The following is a 20402-nucleotide window of genomic DNA, read 5'->3' on the forward strand; positions in this document are numbered from 1 at the left end:
AAGAGTCTTCCAGTTCAATTCCTTCATTATCTGTGCGACACTTTCCCAAGGACCTGTGTACATTTAGCTGCTCTTGTCTGTATATGTTCAGTATCCCCTGTTACGCCTATTTGGTACGGGTCCCACACACTTTAGCAGTATTCTAGAACTGATCCCATAAGTGATTTGTAAACAACCTCATTCATATACTAATTGCACTTCCCCAGTATTCTATCAGTAAACCATAGTCTATCACCTACTTTACCCATGACTGAGCCTATATGATTATTCCATTCAATATCCCTACAAAATGTTACATTCAGGTATTAGTATGAGTTGGTCAATTCCAACTGTGACTAATTGATATTAAAGTCATAGGAAACTACGTATTTTTTTGTTTGTTAAGTGCACAGTTTTACATTTCTGAACACAAAGTTAATTGCCAATCTTTGCACCACTTTGAAACCTTATCAAGATGTGACTGAATATTTATGCAGCTTCTTTCAGACAGTACTTCTTCACAAATAACTGCATAATCTGCAAAAAATCTGAGGGTACTATTCACATTATCTGCAAGGTCATTAATATACAACTTGAACAGAAAGGGCTCCAACACACTTCCCTGGGGAACACCTGAAGTTACTTCTACATCTGAAAATGACCCTCAATCCAAGATAATATGCTGCATCCTCCTTATCAAAAGGTCCTCAATCCAAATTTCACTTGACACCCCATATGATCGTACTTTGGACAATAAGCATGGTGTACTGAGTCAAATGCTCTTCAGAAATCAACAAGGACTTCATTTACCTGATTGCCTCGGTCCAAAGTTTTCAGCATGTCATGTGAGAAAAGTGTGAGTTGGGTGTCACGTGATCAATGTTTCAAGAATCCGTTGGAGGTGTGCTGTCTGCTGATGAGGTGGATGGCTGCTGAGATGGAACAGTCACTGGCGGGAAACCTCTAGGAAGCCTACCGCACCTCATTTGTATAAGGCATACTAAGACATATGGGGCTCTGTCTGAGTGGACTCTTATTTCCGTAGCTGCTTGTGGGACCGAAATGGTTCCCCTGATTTTTTTTTTTCTTCTTCCCAGCAGGAAGGGTTGGCCTGTAGGCAGTACTACCACCCAGTCTAACAAGATGGCTTGTGTAGCCAGTCCTCCTGACTCAGGTTTAACAGGACGCATGCTGAGAATGAGTTTTTAACTGTGAAGCAAAAAAAAGAGGACAGCTTCGAGAAGGTTTCACCTTTTTATGTCCATAAAAGTTTAGAGGGCATTGCAGGTGCTCTGAAATTCGTCAAATGATTGTGTAATGGAACACTGTTGGTTTAAACTGCTAAGTCTCAACAAGTCACCAACTTCTGGAAACCTATGTACCTTGGGGAATATGCCATAGATATGGAGCTCCACAACAACTTGAACTATAGCTAAGGTGTTGTAACCTGTAGAGATCTTGTTGACATCCACAAGGAGGAATTGAAGGATGAGTGGGGTCAGGAGGGGATCGTTCACACACAAAATATATTGAAAAGGGTGGATGGGTATCTCATAAAATCTGACTCCTTCATCCTTACCTTGAATTGCATGAAACCCCCAGAGAATGTCAAGGCAGGTATTCATCTGAGCATATGGCCATACGTCCCTAACCAAATGCTTTGGGCACAACACCTTAGGATGCAAGAGTGAAATCATTTGTTGCAAATGTGGCTAGACCACCTACTATGGCATTTGCTGCTGCTCCCCTCCAAGATGTGTAAATTGCACTGGGGATCACCCTTTCTGGAGTAGGGACTGCAGTGTCTCCTTTGAAGAACGGAAGATATAGGAGATTAAGATGTCGAAACGCATCCCATATCATGAGTCCAAAAAGATCTATAAGGCCATGCAGCCTACCATATTCACCACAACTTTTGCTTCTGCTCTTAAAAAGCATATTTTGACAGCCAATGCTTCTGCACAAACAGAGGTTACTAGTGCTAGCACTAGTACTTGCATTTGTCAGTGCACATGTCAAGCTGCAGTTGTTTCAGAGCCCATAGCCCTCCCGCGAACATCAGGTAAAGTGACAGTTGCCACCACTGTGGACCTTCAGTACCTCCAAAGGCAGAGCCTGGTAAAAAATCCAGCACTGCCTATACAGCTGCTGCAATAGCTCCTCCCAGTCCAAAAAAGCAAATGGGTAGATTCCACCATAGCCAAAAAAGCAAATGGGTAGATTCCACCATAGCCAAAAAAGCAAATGGGTAGATTCCACCGTAGCCAAAAACAGGCAGTAAATTGTCAGATGCTGTCGATGTCATTCAACTTGATGACTCTGCTGCTTCTGCTTCAGAGCCAATGGATTGCAAAGTCTGCCCAGGGCAACCATCTTGCCCCAAGGCTGAAGCTCCGGCCATTGTGGGCTCCCCACTCCAGCGGAAAGGCAGGGGAAATACAACGTCCATGATAGATGGCTCCTGTACTACAGTGGAACCTGAATGGGTTCAGGACTTATGTGGAGGGACTGAAACTTGTGGCACAGTCACAACCCTATATTTGTGTTTACAGGAAACACCTTTGAAAACTACTGATGCCCCTGTGCTACATGGTTATAATCTCCACTGTAATGATGACCTGACTGGAGAATGAGCCAAGGGATGTGTTTGCTTTGTTTGTCAACAACACACACCCCTCCTCCACACTTCCCTTAGTAACTGACCTACAAGTAGCCACTGCACTCCATGTGAGCCAGTACTTAACTCCACAGGGTGCAATAGACTCTGAGGCTCTCGCAGTCCTTATTGAACAACTCCCCCACCCGTTTCTTCTACTGAGTGATTTTAGTGCCTGTAATGTATTATGGGGCTCAAACTATACTTGCCCCAGGGGTAGAGTCTTGGAGAACCTTATGTTGTCTCAGGAGCTGTGCATCCTCAATGTCGGTAGTCCCATGCATTTCTCAGCTGCTACTGGGTCATCCTCAACTATTGCCACAGCACAGTGGGAAGCAACTGCTGACATTAATTCCACCGACTGCCTCCCACTGTGAGCCCCTACTGGATAGGGGATTGGTTGAACAGAAGCAACTGAAATGGGTGATCAGCAGGATTACCTGGGTACTGTTCAACCATTTGGTCGTGTTTAAACACTATCACACCATCCAGAAATGGGAGGACTACATTACGCACATGATCCATCATGCCACTGACTTCTCCATACCACAGTCTTCAGGTCATCTCACAAGGCAACCTGTACCTTGGAGGACAGATGAGTGCCATTAAGCAATCTGGGTCACGCATGCTGCTTTTTGACGGTTTAAATGCCACCCGTCAGCAGACAACCTCACAGCCTTCCGAGTCGTGAGAGCCAAGGCTCAACACATCATTAAGGAAAGCAAGAAAAGTTCATGGCAAGCATTCTTGGACTCCATCAACTGTTCCACTTGTTCTACAAAAGTATGAGAAGCCATCTGGAGGATTTCCTGTAAACACAGTCGTTTACCAATAGCAGCAGTGCTGAAACAGGGGTGTCTCCAAACAATTCCCAGAGACATTGCTCATCATTTTGCAGAAACTACAGCTGATGCAAGCCAGGATCCAGCATTTCATTGCTACCTTGCCACTGTAGAAAGGAGCATGTTGGACTTCAGATCCAACAGTTCGGAGGCCCACAACTCTCCTTTCTCCTTGTGGGTGCTGGAATCAGCATTGTCTGAGAGTCACGACACTGCACCTGGTCACGACCAAATCCGGTACTGTATGCTTCGACACTTGCAGTGGCAGCAAAGGAAATCCTCCTCAAATGCTTTAATCTTATATGTCAGACAGGCAGCTTTCCCAGCTTGTGGAGGGAGACAATTCTGATACAACTCCTCAAACCAGGAAAGGACTGCACATCTCCAAGTAGTACAGTATCTCCTTACAGAGTTGTGTAGGAAAGACCCTGGAGTGACCATCATCTGGTCTGATCGTTATAGATGAGGCAGCTCATTTGCCGCTCTCAGTGTGGATTCCGGAGATTTTTGTCCATTGTCAACAACCTGACCCTCCTAGAGGCAACTATTCAGCAGGCTTTCCTATCCAAACAATATTGTATCAGAGTATTCTTCAATAACATTCTGACATTTTATCTCAGTACCACTATGTAACTGTTTTTACAGATGGATCAAAACAAGGGGACTCTGTTGGTTGTTCTGTTGTAACAATCACTGCCTGCTCGTATTACTTTCGTGTCTCTTTTTACGAATGGAATCTAAAAGAAGCCATACCTCCCCTACTGTTCATCCTCAATGTGTAGTTCCCGAATTAGCATATGGGCTGCACCCTGTCCTGTTCATCCAGTTTCACCCACCTTCTTTCACGTGTGCTGTGACGAGATATATTAATTATCTGTGTACGTGTACATATCATTTCTAATTCTGACTAAAAATTATATGTATACATATTCAATAAATCAATGTTCCCCTTGTGCGCATATTAATAGGACATACAATAGTTTTGTAGTGTAATTGATGTTTATCTGATACTTGCTGTTTTATCCTGGTTTTAACCTGTTTGTTGTAACACTTGCTGTTTTCTGTAGCGCGACTACGAAGATGTGGACGTGTGACTATCATGATGCATTGTATCAGCATGCGGTGTTCAAAAGAGCGTTTACATGGCAGTGTGTGGCCGAAATAGTGTTTCCGTTAAGAGTGCAATAGGCGGCATTTTTGCAGTCTGCGGGGTATAATGCAGGCAGTTTTCCCGGTGTCGCCAAACAAGGTTGGAGAATATCTGGTGTGATCGGGCCGTACCTAACGGTGTCAGTAAAGCTCCCCCCCCCCCCCCCCTCTCTCTCTGCTTTGCTTACTGTTTCACATGGCAACAGCACTGCATTGTCAAGCCACATAATTGGAGCAGTGACACGGATATTACTTTCTGACAGGTAAGAAAATGGCACGTGTCTGTAGATACACTCGATTTGTTAACATACAGAGATGTAGAAGTGGGCATAAGAGAGAGATATATAAATTTCATAAATGTGCTGAGTACATCTGCAGCCAGCAACACAGAAAGTATTACAGCTAAAGACTTCAGATAATAGAAAGGACTTTTCCGCCGCTACAATTGCTGCATATTAACAGCTGTGAGTCTTAAATGTATTCTGGATAAGTTCTTTAGACTTCTGAACTTCCGTAAAGCCCTCTTCCTCCAACTAGGAGGGAAGGAGGTGTTTTTCTGCTGGCTACCAGGACACATGGAAATTGTGGGGAATGAAAGGGCGGATCTAGCAGCCAAGGAGGCACGTGGTGATCCTCAGGTATTTCAGTGCGTCATCTGTGTGCATGGTATAACCTCACTGTTGACTCCATAGTCTTGCTTCAATGGGAGGATGAGTGGTTGGATGTGACAGACAACAAACTTCATGTAGTAAAGCCCACAACGCTGCCATGGTGTACTTCCTTCCAGCCTCATAGACGGGACGAAGTTCTGCTCACTCGTCTTCACATAGACCACCGCCCTCTAACACAAGCCTTTTTGCTCCAACACGAGAATCCTCCACTATATGACACTTGTGGTGTACAGATCACTGTGCGCAATATTTTATTGGACTGTGTTTTATTTTCTGGCTGATTTGCTGACGGATCTGCCCTCTATTTCAGATAACATTCAAATGAATATGATTGCAGTTTTAAAGTTTTTTGAACTGTCCAACATTTTTTCCAAGATTATAGGGAGCTGGTTTTAATGTGTTAACAGGGTGACTGGCTCACCCACATTTTATGTGAGTGGTGAGCCAGTGAAATTTTCCTGTGCCTTCCTTTTAGCTCCTTAGTCATTTTACTTGTGTTTTAGTCTCCTGTAAAGCATCTTTTATTCTTTCCCTTTGTCTTAGTGAATATGATCACATTTTAGTAATTTTGTGCACATTCATCTCTTTTAATGTGTGTAAGGGCGCCGATAACCTCAGTGTTGAGCACCCTATGCACCAAACAGCCACACACACACACACACACACACACACACACACACACACACACACACACACACACACACTTTTTTCCAAAAAATGGGAGTGGGTTTTTGTTTGTGGGATCTACTACAGATTATAGTTAGAAGAGGGGCTAACTCAGCCACAAATCCAGTATAGAAAAAGATAGTGATTCCATTGCACCTTGGAGCTTTGTTCAGTTTTCACGATTTCATCTGTTTCTCAACACCACTGACACCGATACTTTTTTCACTCCCCTTTTCAGTGGTACGAGGATCAAATTGTGGAACTTCTCCTGGGTTTTCCTTTGTAAAGGAACATTTGAAAATGGAGTTAAGCATTTCAGCTCACATTTTGCTACCCTCCATTTCAGTTCCTGCCTCATTCTCTAGGAGTTGGAAACCAACTTTGGTGGCACTAACAGCAACTAATTAATAAAATGTGTTCTTATTGTCAAAAAATCTTTGCAAGTTTGTAAAAAATTCTCCTTACAATTAATTAATAAAGAATTTCGTTATTGAGAACAGTCTTATCTTCAACTGCACAGAATCCATTATGAAAACACAAATTATAGATTCAGCAAACCACTTTGTGGGATTCTATCATAAACAGTCCCCTCAAAAACTTATGAAATAGATATTCAATCATTAGAAGGGCTGATGATAGATTGGTGTCATTACAAAGTAGTTACTTCTGTCAGACACTGTACTATCATTTTTGGTGGGTTACAAGGAGGATACAGTTCACAAGTTATTTACCCTGCATCCAGTTTTGATACATTATTTGAATACTAACATATTTTTTATAACCCCTCTATATCTCTTTTTAACTTCATTCACAGTGGTGTGTTTGAGCACCTTCTCTGGGTTCGGTCCCAGACGATTTACAACTTCTATATGTACTCTGATTCCATAACTGCAATAATCCTAATCCTATTTAACAAATGAGGTGACACCCTTATCATTTCTAGTGAAGAGCATGACATTCCTATCTGTTGTGGTAGTCTTCTTTATTTTGGTGCCTAGTGATCCTAGAACTGAATTTTGATTCCAATCTCTCTGTGAACAGCGCTGCTGAGGTTGGGGCTGTTCGCTACCAACAAATCACATATCTTTATGCCTGAAGCAATTTATAGTGCTTATAAAGTGACCCAGCACTTTTATATACAATCTGGACTCTGATGCCGCTTGTGACTCTTCACATACACAAATTCCAGTGCAGTAAGTGGTCCAGTTGTTATTAGTATTTGAACTATGGATCTTCATATGTACAACTTGGAATCTGGGTCACAATGACAAGGAACCCCTTAAGCGCGAAGTTGCAAAAGGCCAATATGTTTACGGTATTCGACACCCCACATATTGTGTACCATGCAGCCACAACATTGGCTCGTAATGACAACAGGTGGCGGGGTTGGAGATGTCCAATAGTGAGCACAGCACGAGGCTATGGAGCATAGTTGAACTGCTTAGTCAACGAGTAACTCGCAACAGAGCTAGTGGTGTGGATACAAATCAGAGCCATGACTATGATAAATAAAGCAAACGCATTTTATCTATAACAACAGTTGCTGATGTTGACATTTCATCTGAAAGGAATCCACAAAATGAGAGAAAAGTGGCAGGTAAAATATTAATGTTTCTGCTAGATGAGTCAGTGGAATGTGTGGTGTCACGTATGCTTGATTGTGTGGACAATGTACATGATGAGTACAAAGATGCTGATACGTGCTTAGCAAGTGAAAGTGATACTGAAACAGGTGTCAGGCCTTGTAGTTCATCATCCTTGTCCGATAGAGCTACAAAATCCGTCTCTCGAGTGATAAGTAGTAAAGGATAATCATTGTCCTTGGAGCAGATACTAAACATAATTATGTACATGGAAGATCATCCACAACAGAAAAGAAGAAGAACAGATTTCAAATAAATCTGCAGCAATATGATCGTATGGTGCATAAAAAAAACTACAGATATTCATGGGAGAACAAGACACACTTGGTACAAAAACTTGTTTGTGAGTTTCAAGGATGCTTGATACAATTTACAGGATGTGTATGACGGTGACCTACTACATTATGCACATCAAATTGTTTTCAGCTTGGATAACAGTGATTTCATGGGAAGCAGTGGATGGTTGCACAACTCCGAAACAATGCTACAGAATTGGAAGAATTAACAAAATTTCAAACAAAATGTGAACTTGATAATAACATCAAACTGCAGAATTGGCCTGAAAATTTTTAGATGAGGAAAACAAACTCAACTCATCATTCAGGAAGGAATTTTGTTTTCAACTTTGACCAATCACAACCAACACCAATGCCTTAATGCTTTCGTAATTTGTATACAACTACTATCCTATGTTAAAAATGTGGTTTGATTTGTTGTTATTGTGATTGATTATAATATTTAAATAGCATTTACCAACAATATTGTCACAAAATATATGTTACTTTTATGTAATTAAGGCTTAAAAATCATTAAATATCAAGATCCGGTTACGTGATCAAAAACGCTCTGTTAGTGGCTGATGCTCTAGTGATGTCACAGGCTAGGAGTAAGATGAAGCTATACTTGTGTTATAGGAGCATTAGCCAAAGTTACGAGGTTTTTATGTACTTTACTCCAAACAGTTTAGTTACATAGTAATGGAAAATGCAATTACAACTTTTAAATAACAACAGAAAGGAATTTTGTGAACACTGGTAGTGGAAGCCTTGTGAAAGTTGATGTGTTTGAGCTCCATCGATTTATAGCTGGCAATATGTGCAATGATGGACATTCTTTTCCCTGCTCCCTGCAACATCATTAAACTCGCTCAAAACTAAGGAACTGTAGAACTTTCACAAATGAGTCCATGTAATAACTAGATTGTCGACTATCGACCGTGAGCTATGATCCAGAGCACAACAAAATTATTCTTGGCAGAACTAAGTGCTGATTTCCTACGTAGAAGCCATCCAGCAGAAATACTGCATCTGTCAGGCATTCTTTGGCGCAACAGATGACGCCTTTGAATGGAATGATAGAGCTCATATGTTCGAATTCTGGAAGGAATCCAATTTTAAAAAGGTTTACACGAAATACAAAAATAGCATTAGCAAGAACTGATTGTAGCAGTTCTTTTGATTGTGGGATGTATTGTATATAACTTCACAGAGGATAAATACACTTACTTTGCAAACAAACAATTCACTTTTTTGGAAAGCATTACTGGTAAGACATCACTATACATCCACAGTACAACAAGGTGTAGGACATTGAAGTTATATGGATATATATAAAGCGTGTGCAGCATGCAGGTGTGAGAAATGTAAGAAGTGTGTTGTTTGTTAGTGTAAACTATAGTTAGTATCTGAAGCAGACTTACTTCATCTTTATGTAAGATGACAAAACTGCAAAAATTTAAACAATAAGGATCATAGCTAGACAGTATGAAGATAAAAACATTGTTTCTAATAAAGTAAAAAGTGTGTGATCACATTAACAAGAAAATGCCTATTAGAACGTGATGTGTGTGACCAGCAATTGCAAATGTAAGTACATGTAAAGAGCAAGGAAAACATAGTAATATTCTGTTTCTGATCAATGTGGTGGAGTTTCGTATTCGTGATTTGGTTTTCATACTAGAGGACTATGAAGTCGTTTTACAAATTAGTTGAACTGTTCTTTTGGACTAGATTCAAACCAGCTATCAATGGACATTGTCTTCTAAAATTTGATGGTTTACCACTCTACCAAATGAGGGTAAAGTAACATTTTTTATTGGGATTTAATTTCATTGAATGATGCTATCCTTTGTTGTAACAATGGGAGAGCATATCTCAGAGATATGTTAATGTTAACTTCACAGTAAAACACATTTTTAATTAAGTTAGTGAACTTGTGTGTCGACGTGGTGGCAATTCACTGGTACAGTGCAAGTGCATTTTACACATCATCTTATGCTCTAGAACACTCAAAAACAACTTTTCAGTAGTTTTTGTAGATGTATTTGTACAGTATGAAACCACACACCATTTGTAACGCATTTTCCAAAACGTAAATTCCAACACAAGACACCACTGTGAATTAGCATTATGACAGCAGGAGCAGTGAACTAACCAATGACATCGTAGGCATCACATGACTGTAATGGAGTGTTTTATTGTGTGTTCAAATTATTTGAATTTAATTTCTGTTTTTATAAAAAAAATTCTGAAATTCAAGAGGAAAAAAATCATGTTAGAAGCATAAAATGACCCAATAAATCATTTAATACAATGTCCAGAAAAAGAGTCAAATGCACTATTATGCCAACTGTTAATCTAGGTGGTAAATTGACTGGTGAGTTATTCATTGTGCTTTGAGACATTGGAGTTGCTCTACTCCCTACAGATCTTTCTCATGATTTTGCAAGGGCAGTGGGGTATATTTATGTTACAGAAAGCAAGAGTGGGAAAATGGGTGTAAGAAAACTACAACTATGGTATGAGCACTACTTTTGGCCAATAGCTGGTCAAAATAACTTGCCTTTGTTTGATTCCTGGTCTGCAGTTAAAGACCACCTGGAACCACTAGACAAATTCAGCCTTTGTATGTTTGTTTTTTCCGTACCTATAAAACATATTATCGCACTATCTCCAGCTATGCCTAACAGGATAGCCAGTTTCACAATAAGGTCCACAACAGACTGTTTCGCATTTGGTTGCATCCCATCACATACCACCAGTTCTCATCACTCCCTTGTACCAATATGATTCTGTATGCATTCTTTAAGAGTAGATATCTAGCTGTATGTCCTGCGCGGGTTGTATCTCCCAAGGAGTTCGCCTTCGATCTCAATGGTGCAAACCTTTGTGATCAGTGTTGCATGCAATTCCTCATCCAGTGATTAACATTTCTTGAACGTTGATGATGTCCATTTTGTGAAGTGTTATACATATGTTCTATAGAAGGTTGATCAATATACCTCTCAGACACTTGTTTTCTGTCATCTTCCCCCATGTGATGAGTCATTAGCAGCTAATATTTTTCCTGTAATAATTGTTAACCCAACACTTTCACATGAACTTTACTAAATACTGAACTTGCTACCTCACACTCAAGGGGTTCCCTGTGTGTCACCAAGTAACACTTGACAAATGACTTAATACTGTCTGTATCCTGGCAGACACATTTATACCAGACAACATACAAAGTACAGTTCTTGGGACAAGATATTTGTTCAGATTCCTATCACACCATCATGATTTATACTTTACATAGTAGCTGTTTATTACTTCTGGTGCATGACAGAATACTTTTTTAAAGAAGGCAATTACCAATTTCTTCATCTATTTTTTCCACAAAAACAGTTAGATAATTCTAGTATTGAGCACTGTAGGTGTTAATTACTTACGCAAAGCTTTCCATGAAAAATCATCTTTAGTGCTTCCAGTCATCAGTGGCACATGAGTAAAATTTCCTGAAAGGAATTGTTTTGTTGGGTCTTCAGTTAGGAATCTCTCTGCTCCATTTTCACAATCTTTTTCAATAGTTGCTTTGTATATCAGTATTGGATCATACACGAATTCCTGAAGTAGAAATATTCACTGCAAAATTGATGTTGTGACAAAGTATACATATAAGATCACAGTACAAATTAATACCATCACCTTTTTCTGTCTCACTTTTTTCCATCTTTTTATTAGCTTTTTCAGTCTCCAAAAATAATCCTTTATTCCAAAAGCTTGAGACTGTACTTCAGTCTCCCAAAATATATTCACCTACCTTGGGACACAATTAAATTGTGACTTTATTGTAAGAACAGTTTCAGAGATATTTGAAATTTAAAATATAATTTGCTGTTACATACACATTGTGATTCTGTGATGATGTTACAAACTTTCAGGAATGATGAAGAAGGTTAAATGTATCAATATAAAGTAAGTGACCCTTGTCTGGAAATGACCAAGTTGAATGTTGTAAGTGAAAACTGTTTTAATACCTATGACAGTGGACCTATTTTACTGTAGGCTTTTTGCTTCCCATATTTTGGGAGGAAATACTTTGAACCAAAACAAGAAATAAATGTCCAGTAAACATGAGATCTAAGATGCATACCTTAAGAGCTATGAGCGCTTGTTCATGTTTGTTACGTGAAGCACATCAGAGGAGTAAAGTTGCAGGTATATTCTGCAATCTCACAAAAGCATTTGACTCCATGATATTATCTACAAATTGTACAAATATGGGGTTAAGGACAATGCTATAAATTGGCTTACATCATATTTACACAACAGAAAACAAATGGTAACTATCACCTCAGATGTAGTGAATTATGATTCTAAATGGAGTACAGTACCACGAGGTGTGCCTCAAAGATCCATTTTGGGGCTAATCCTGTTCCTAAGCACACTGGATACCTTAGAAAACTGGCTCCAGTTAAATGGGTTGAAACTGAACATTGCAAAAACCCGTATGGTACATATCAAAGCCAAACATTCCAAATGTGTAGAACTTAAAATTCAACATAACAATCAATGTATGAAAAAAGTTGACATGGTAAAATTCCTGGGACTAAGTGTGGACAAGAAATTAAGCTGGAATACACTTCCTATTAAATAAACTAGGCCGTTTTGCATTTGCCATGCAAATACTAGCAAATTCCATCGACTTGAATACACAAGAAATTGTTTGTCATTTTTGTTTTGAATCTGTCATTAGATATGGGATAATTTTCTGGGGAAGTTCAAGTAGGGAATAACGAATACTAAAACTGCAAAAGAAATTTGTCCAGTACATGTGTACTGCACAGCAAACAGAGTTTTCCCATTATTTTGGAACTTACAAAACCCAACTGTTACCTCCATATACATTTATGAAATTATAATCTTCCTACACAGCAGACAAAAATTATTTGAGGAGAATCATTTTAACCAAACATATAACACAAGAAATAAAAATATTTTTATGCTACCCATGCACCATTTGAAATTACATGCACGGACTCCACAGTATATTGGGATGACAATATATAACAAGTCAATGGGCAAAAACATATTTAATATGAAGCCTGAAATTTTGAAAACGAAACTACAGCAGATTCTGTGGGAGAAATGCTGCTGTTCAGTAGAAGAATTAATAAAGGATGAAATGATAATTTGAGCAAGCGGGTGATTATGTGTTAAATTTTATTGTATGTATAGATACAACAAAATTGTATTATTATTATAATGCTGTTTGTTAACATTGGCTGTTCTTTGTTTATGGTGAAACATTACCACAATTTGATCTGTCTCCGGTGCCTGAAGCAAATGATTTATATTATGTATGTTATGAGACAAATAAACCATAATTCACAATTCTTCTACAAAACAAGTGCTCATAGCTCTTAAGGGATGCATTTTAGAGTCCATGTGATGCTGTACATTTTTCTTATTTTGGTTCATACTACCTCGTCCCAAAATATGGAAAGTAAAGGGCTTGCAGTAGAAGAGGGCACTGTCATAGTTATCACAGCTATTTCCATAACTTTTAACTTGATTGCTTCCAGACCAGGTCCTCAACCCCAAACTGATACATTTACCCTTCTACGTCATCCCCAAAAGCTTGTAACATCATCACGGAATCGCCCTGTATGTTCTATCTTCATCAAAGAAAATAAACAATTAGTCCAATTCATTTATTTCGATTATTTATATTGATGTGTATAAAACACTAGAGAGAGTAAAAGGAACTTAAAAAAATAAATTCACAACAGATGAAGTGATAGCTAATGAAAAGAGGAAAAAATAAAACACATAGTGACAATTACAGCTTCATATTTCATAACTCCACCTTTGTAAAAATATAATAGCAAAGGCCCCCTCTTCCACCAATGTGATAATTATGTGTAATGTTTGTTAGTGTATGTCTAGTGCTGAACTGTATGCAAAACATTTATCAACTGAACCATTAAATAAATAAAACATACATGAAAAGTTTTTCATTGAATAAATGCCCAGTATTAAAATTTGGATCAGTTGCACTTCCCTTGCTGCTCCAGAAATTTAACAGATGGCTTCAACTCTTGTTCAGAGGATAATACTACTTTAAAAACTTATATTCATCTACAACTGAAGGGCTAAAAATACACAAAATGTCCACTCACTAGCTTGGGTGATGATAAAACATTCACCACTAAGAATAAGAGGCATATGGGCTACCGTTTTTGAGAATCAACCATTCCATTTTCAAAACAAGGATGGAGAAGGAAAATCTGAAGTTCTTACAGAGGGTTAGCTATTAAAACCATGTAGGGCTACCATTAGACGTGGCTGCATGGAAATTCTATATGAAAAACAAATAGGAGTTGAAAAACTGAAAATTAATAACTAACATAGGGATCAGTCAGTGTGTCAGATATATAGAAAGAAGAAACTGAAAAGGCAAATGTGGTAGAGGGTATGCTGATAGATGTGATTGAGAAATAGAAGACTAAAATAAAAGAGAACTTCGAAATGCTTAAAAAAATGGGGCAGCAAGGGAAAATCCATCAATTAGTAAATATTAAAAGGGATGAAACATATAAAAGATTCAAAGGAAGTGAAAGACGAGAAAACGTGCAAACAATAGAGAATAAATGACTAATGTAGGCAAAAAAGGCTATATTTTCTCACATTCTTTCTGTTATCCCTTCACCCCCATTTCTACTTTTTCATTCCTTTAATACTTATCCTTGTTTTTTGTTTCTATGTTTATTCATCCGTTTCTCCCACTTTCATTTGTTTTTCTGTTTAAATAACCATCTGTAATGACCTCACTGTTGATGGAAGATACATACTTCCTTCCCTTCTTCCCTTTACAGTTTCTCATGCAATCCTCTGCTTTTAACTTCTCCTACTACTAACTCTTTTCTCTTTCTACATCTTGCACACTTTTCTTCTCAGTTACTGACTTCCCTCTTCACCACTTCTATATCTCTCATTAGCTGCATTCAGTTTTTTTCCCATCTAATGATATCCACTCACCTGTTTACAGAAAACTACAGCATGAAACAAATCACATAACCCAGATGGTAAAAAGGTGAACAAGTTTGAAGTGAATAAACAAAAATGCCAGAGAGGACATATAGGAAGAGAGCAGAAATAACCTCAGACTGAGAGATGGAAAAAAAACAAAGAGATAACAAAATTAGCTGATAAAATTGTAAAATAGAGCCAAAGAAAAAGAAAAATTCTGTCATATAGGCAGAATTACTTTTTGCTGGAATGCTAACTCACATATACAGACTCTGGAATTTAAAAGACACTTAGAAAATATCATTGGTAGAAAAAAATACTACATTGAGCAGCAGGAAATTAGATGTTTCTGCTGTAAATAACTTGTATTTAATGGCAGTCATGTCAACATATATTGTTGGACAAAGAGACGGGTAATTAGTGGCTCAGAGGGAGGCAGCAGATGTTCTACTAGGAATGCGGCAAAGAGGGATGGTAGGTGCCCAATCTAACCATGTGATACACAGATACTGGAGCTGGTGAAGTGTGGCACACCATGAAGAATGGCGGTATGGACTGGGAGGGGGTGAGAGGGCAAATAAAGGGGAAACTGTTGGACAGATGCTGTGGGGACAGTAGGTTAGCAGAGACTGAGATCAGGAAGATGACACGAGCAAATGATGTGTTGCAAGGATAACTTCCATCTTTTTAGTTCAGATGGTGCTGGAGGAAAGGATCTATGTGGCATGGGTTGTGAGGTAACCGTTACCTTCATCATGTTGTGCTCAGCAGCATGTTGTGTCACTGGGTGGTCAACTTTGTTCTTGGCCACAGTTTGGCAGTGGCTATTCTTTCTTGTGAAGAGCAATTGTAACAGAGTTGGTATATGACATGGCTGCTTTCACAGATGGCCCTGCCTCTGAAGGGATATGACTGACAGAACTGGAGTAGGAAGTGCTGGATGGGTGAATTGGGAAGATCATGTACTGGTGTGTTCCACAGTGATAGGACTGCTGTGGCAAGGGGGTGAGAGTAGGAGTGGCATAGGAATTGATCAGGAAATTGTGTAGGTTGGGTGGGCAATAGAGTATCATTTTAGGAGGGGGTGGGAAGGGTCTTGGATAGGATATCCCTCTTTTCTGGCCACAATGATAGATAATCAAAGCCCTAGCAGAGGATATGGTTCAGATCCTCCAGTCCAGGGTGATAATGGGTGAGGAGAGGTGTGCTCCTTTGTAGCTGATTCTTGGATGTGGTGGGAGGATTAGGGGTGCAAGAGGGTCTGGTATGGGAAATCTCCCTAACCTGTGGAATCCCTCCCAATAATGTAACCATAACAATTTTCTTCTCTGGATCCCACCTCTCCTTTCAGTATACTTTCGTATTTTCAGCTTCTGTCAGTTCCTGTCCTTCACAAAACTGGTACTGCATCTCCATGGTGCAGACATCCCAGAATCACATCTGTTCCCTCCGCAAGATAGTGTTATTGCGGAGTCCCATCTAAATACACCACGTCTCAAAAATTGAAACGTGTGCACTCCCACACCTGGAAGAGCACTCCAGATACCATCTTTATAAATTATTAAATCTGTTGGCATCCAAGTCCCAACTTGGAACACTACTGCCCATCAACACCTACCCTACTCACAGTGAACCCCCATTATCAGTTCCTCATAGCCTCCAAATGCTGCCTTGCTGACCTTTTCGGTTTACCACATCCTCTAAAACTCCCTCACAACACTCAACGAAATCTAGAGCTCATACAAGCACAAAACACTGTTGTTAACCTTACCACCAAAATCTCAATTCTATGTAAGTTTTAGTGCTACCCAAAGGCCTCGACTGCAGACTCGCACCCAAGTTTAACCAAGGTGAATTCATCAAAGACCTAAAAGACCTACCCTCCTCCTCCTGATTCCTCCAGTGGAAACACTTATTTGCACCAACCCCTCCAACCAAAGCTCACTTAATTCCCACATTGATCCTTGCCTCTCCCAGTTCATATCACCATTCTACTGTGACCCTCTCTCCTTCCCACCCAACCGCCCTCCGGTCACCATCCAAACATTCCTTACCTCCAACTTGGTCTCATCATCCTTTCCCAGGTCTCATCCCAAGAACACAAACCTCTCAACAAAAGAAAGTACAGCCATTCACTGTCTCATAACAGACCATTCCCTGTTATAAAAATTCCCCCACCATCTTGAATCGCAGTGACTACTTGACAGAAGGCTTCTGCCAACTGCTAGACTCTTCCACATACAGGCTCTGCCATTGTAATCCCTACTCAGGAATCCAACATACCTTCCAGCCCCTACTAAAATCTTTGGGCACATCCCAGAACCTCTTCCCTGAGTCCATCTCCTCCTCATGCCAATGACACCCTGCACATCCAACTTTTATATGCTCCTGAAATCTACAAAAATGACAATTGTGGACACCATCTGAAAGGATTTCCACTCTTGTTGACAAGTGCTTCCAATCAATTGTCTAAAGCCTAACTTCTCATGTTGAAGATACTAACCAGTTCCATCACTTTACCACGTGGATCTCTGCTTGTCAATACTGATACCACCTCAACATCCTACACTAACCTCCCTCACACCCATTGTCTTGCAACTATCAGACACTACCACTCCCATTGTCCTCCTGACACCAACCCACTATCTCATTTATCATATACCTTACCAACTATTTCCTCAATCACAACTACTTATCCTTTAAGGGGAAGGTATGTAAACAAATCCATGGAACAGCCATGGGCACCCGCATGGCATCTGCTGCTATAATCCTATTTACGTATTTATGGGCCATCTAGAGGTAATCTTCCTACCCTACTACAAACCCTTTGTCTGTTTCAAGTTCACCAACGATACCTCCATGGTCTGGACTCAAGGCCAAGCCACCCACCCTACCCTCATTCCTCCACAACCTCAACACCATCTCTTATATCTGCATCACCTGGTCCTTCTCAACCCAAAATACCACCTTTCTGGATGTTTACTTCCAACTGTCTGATGGCTCCACCCGTGCCTCAGCCCATATTAAACCAGCTAACCGCCAACAGTGCCTGAATTTTGACAGCTGTCAGTCCTCCCACACCAAAAAATTGCTTACATACCACCTGGTCACCTCTGGACAGCATATCAGCAGTGATGAGAATTTCCTTGACCAGGATGGTGAAGATCTCACAAGGGCCTTCACAGACAGCCACTACCACCCCTCCTTCCCCAGACCTAATCTACAAATTTCTCTTGCTATGTGTCCAATTCACCAACCCAGTACTTCCTACTCCAGTCCTGTCATTGGTTTATTCTATCTCATCAGAGGCAGGGCAATCATCCTACGGCTTTTTTATGTTCATCTACATCTACATCTACATCCATACTCCGCAAGCCACCTGACAGTGTGTGGTGGAGGGTACCCTGAGTACCTCTATCGGTTCTCCCTTGGTTGGTATGACAACCAACATGCTATCTGTCAGAATGAATGACCACTGCCAAACTGTGGCCAAGAACGAATTGACCACCAAGTGGCTCAACATGCTAGAGGTCAATAGTTGCTTCACAACTTGTACCATCTGAATCATTCTGTCCACCACCAGCTTTTCTATACTACATAGATGGCAGTTATCCTTGCAACACATTCTCTGCTTGTATAATCCTCCTTGCCTTAATCTGTGCTAACCCACTGTCCATACAGCCTCTGCTCAACAGTTTCCTCTTCCTGAATCATGTCACCTCCTCCCAATCCACATCTCCGTGTCACCCTCATTGTGCACCACACCTCACTGGCTCAAGTCCAGTGTATCACATTCCTAGCCCGTACACCTGCCACCCCTCAACCTGCTTCCCTAGCCATCACAACTGCTGCCTCCCTTTAAGCCACTAGCTGCCGCCCAACCCTAATCCCTCTTCCAGACACCCTCCACCATCCCTTTACCTACCCCATCTGACAAAAACCCCTCCCCACTTAACAAAAACATCTCTCTATCCTAGTCCACTTGTCAGACTGCAATCTGGGCTCTGTGTCTAGCTGATACAATGCAGAAGCAAGCAAGGTTTCACTCTCTTTTGTGTGTTCCTGTTGACAGCTCAATGACTCTGCTATTTGATGAGTAGTCTCCTTTATTCCTAAATTATTTACATTCTACCAGAACTTTCCTTAATATGTTCATCCCTCTCCTTATTATATATAATTTCATGTAAAATATGTTCTCATAGGTGTCGTAGCTGCAGTACAAAGAAGCAGAGTAGAGCAGAGTAGAACAAAGAAACACATTTTACATTACAAAGAAAATTTTAATGCTGCTAAGAAGTAAAAGCATGTTGTCAGTGTTTCCTCTGACCCTGTCAAGGTCTTTCTTAAAGTAGCTCATAAAATATTTATGGGAAATTAAAGTACTGTGATAAAGCTATTAAACATAGGATGTTACTATGGAATGGTCATTTAGAATGAATGGATGTTAATAGGTGTGGATGAAGCTATGGAGTCTAGGAATCTCCAAGAGGGGAATTGGGAAGAATTTAAACTATGGATGTTGAGAAGCAAGAAAGAAAATTAGTATGTTAAGCATATTAGTTCATATGGTTCTACTAAGAAAAAAACAGCTTTGAGTAGTGAAAGGATCAACTAATACTGTGGTAGTGGCAGTCACCTGCATTGCAATTATCCTGAACAAAAGTCATTTTATTAGCTGCTTGAAGTGCTAGTGCTATGCAAAAATAAGGAAAACATGAAATTATCTTGTCAGGGAAACATAATATTTTCTTTGTGTCACATCATAATTAAGTTTATAATAGCTCTGAACAAACTCTATGTTTAAACTTACTTGGTGCCTAGATATATAACAAAATGGCATCGAATCATCATATTGATAGGCTGACAAATAGTTCAATTTGGAGCAAGATTAGCAACACCAATATTGTAGTAATGACAATAAACAGGAAAAAAAACAGACTCAAACTTATATTTGGAATGGGTGAAATTAATCAGTTTCTAATTTCCAGTACCTCAGAAGCACAACTTCTAAAGATCGGAAATACTGAGCAGAACGCAGAAATCACTAGCTTTTACAATCAAGTCAGAAACCTTCACAGGACAGCGAAATACCACAAAAAGGCAAAAACAACAACATACCACACATACTTTGTGAAACAACCGTATACCACTCATACTTTGTGCCAATTCTCACTTATGGTTTAGAGACATTTACCCTATTGGCAAAAGACTGGAGTGGAATTGAAGTGACAGAGATGAGATTCATAAGAACTATGAACCAGACTGCTAGAAAGGACAAGATCAAAAAAGGAAGTGAACAAGAATATAGCCGGCATTGAAGCCCCTATTACTAGTGCAATATAGATATACAGACTGCAGTGGAATGGGTAAATTATGAGAAAGGGTGAGAAAAGACCAACCAGAAAATATTTTGAAATAAGTGTCCAAGGCAAAAAAGACCTAGAGGAAGGTCCAGAAAATGCTGGATAGATGCAATGTAATTAGGGGTGTAGGAGAGCAGATTC

At 39.8% G+C, this 20402-nt stretch overlaps 1 protein-coding gene across 1 annotated transcript in view; it reads right to left on the reverse strand.

Annotated features, from left to right (window-relative positions):
* The window catches only part of LOC126334885 (juvenile hormone esterase-like), an 84501-nt gene that overhangs the window by 9285 nt on the left and 54814 nt on the right, over positions 1-20402 (reverse strand). The window contains exon 6 of the mRNA XM_049997583.1: positions 11316-11490. Coding sequence (XP_049853540.1) covers positions 11316-11490 — 175 coding nt within the window. The remainder of the gene's footprint in view (positions 1-11315; positions 11491-20402) is intronic.

The sequence above is a fragment of the Schistocerca gregaria genome, chromosome 2 (assembly GCF_023897955.1).
Source record: "Schistocerca gregaria isolate iqSchGreg1 chromosome 2, iqSchGreg1.2, whole genome shotgun sequence".
NCBI classification, from domain to species: Eukaryota; Metazoa; Arthropoda; class Insecta; order Orthoptera; family Acrididae; genus Schistocerca; species Schistocerca gregaria.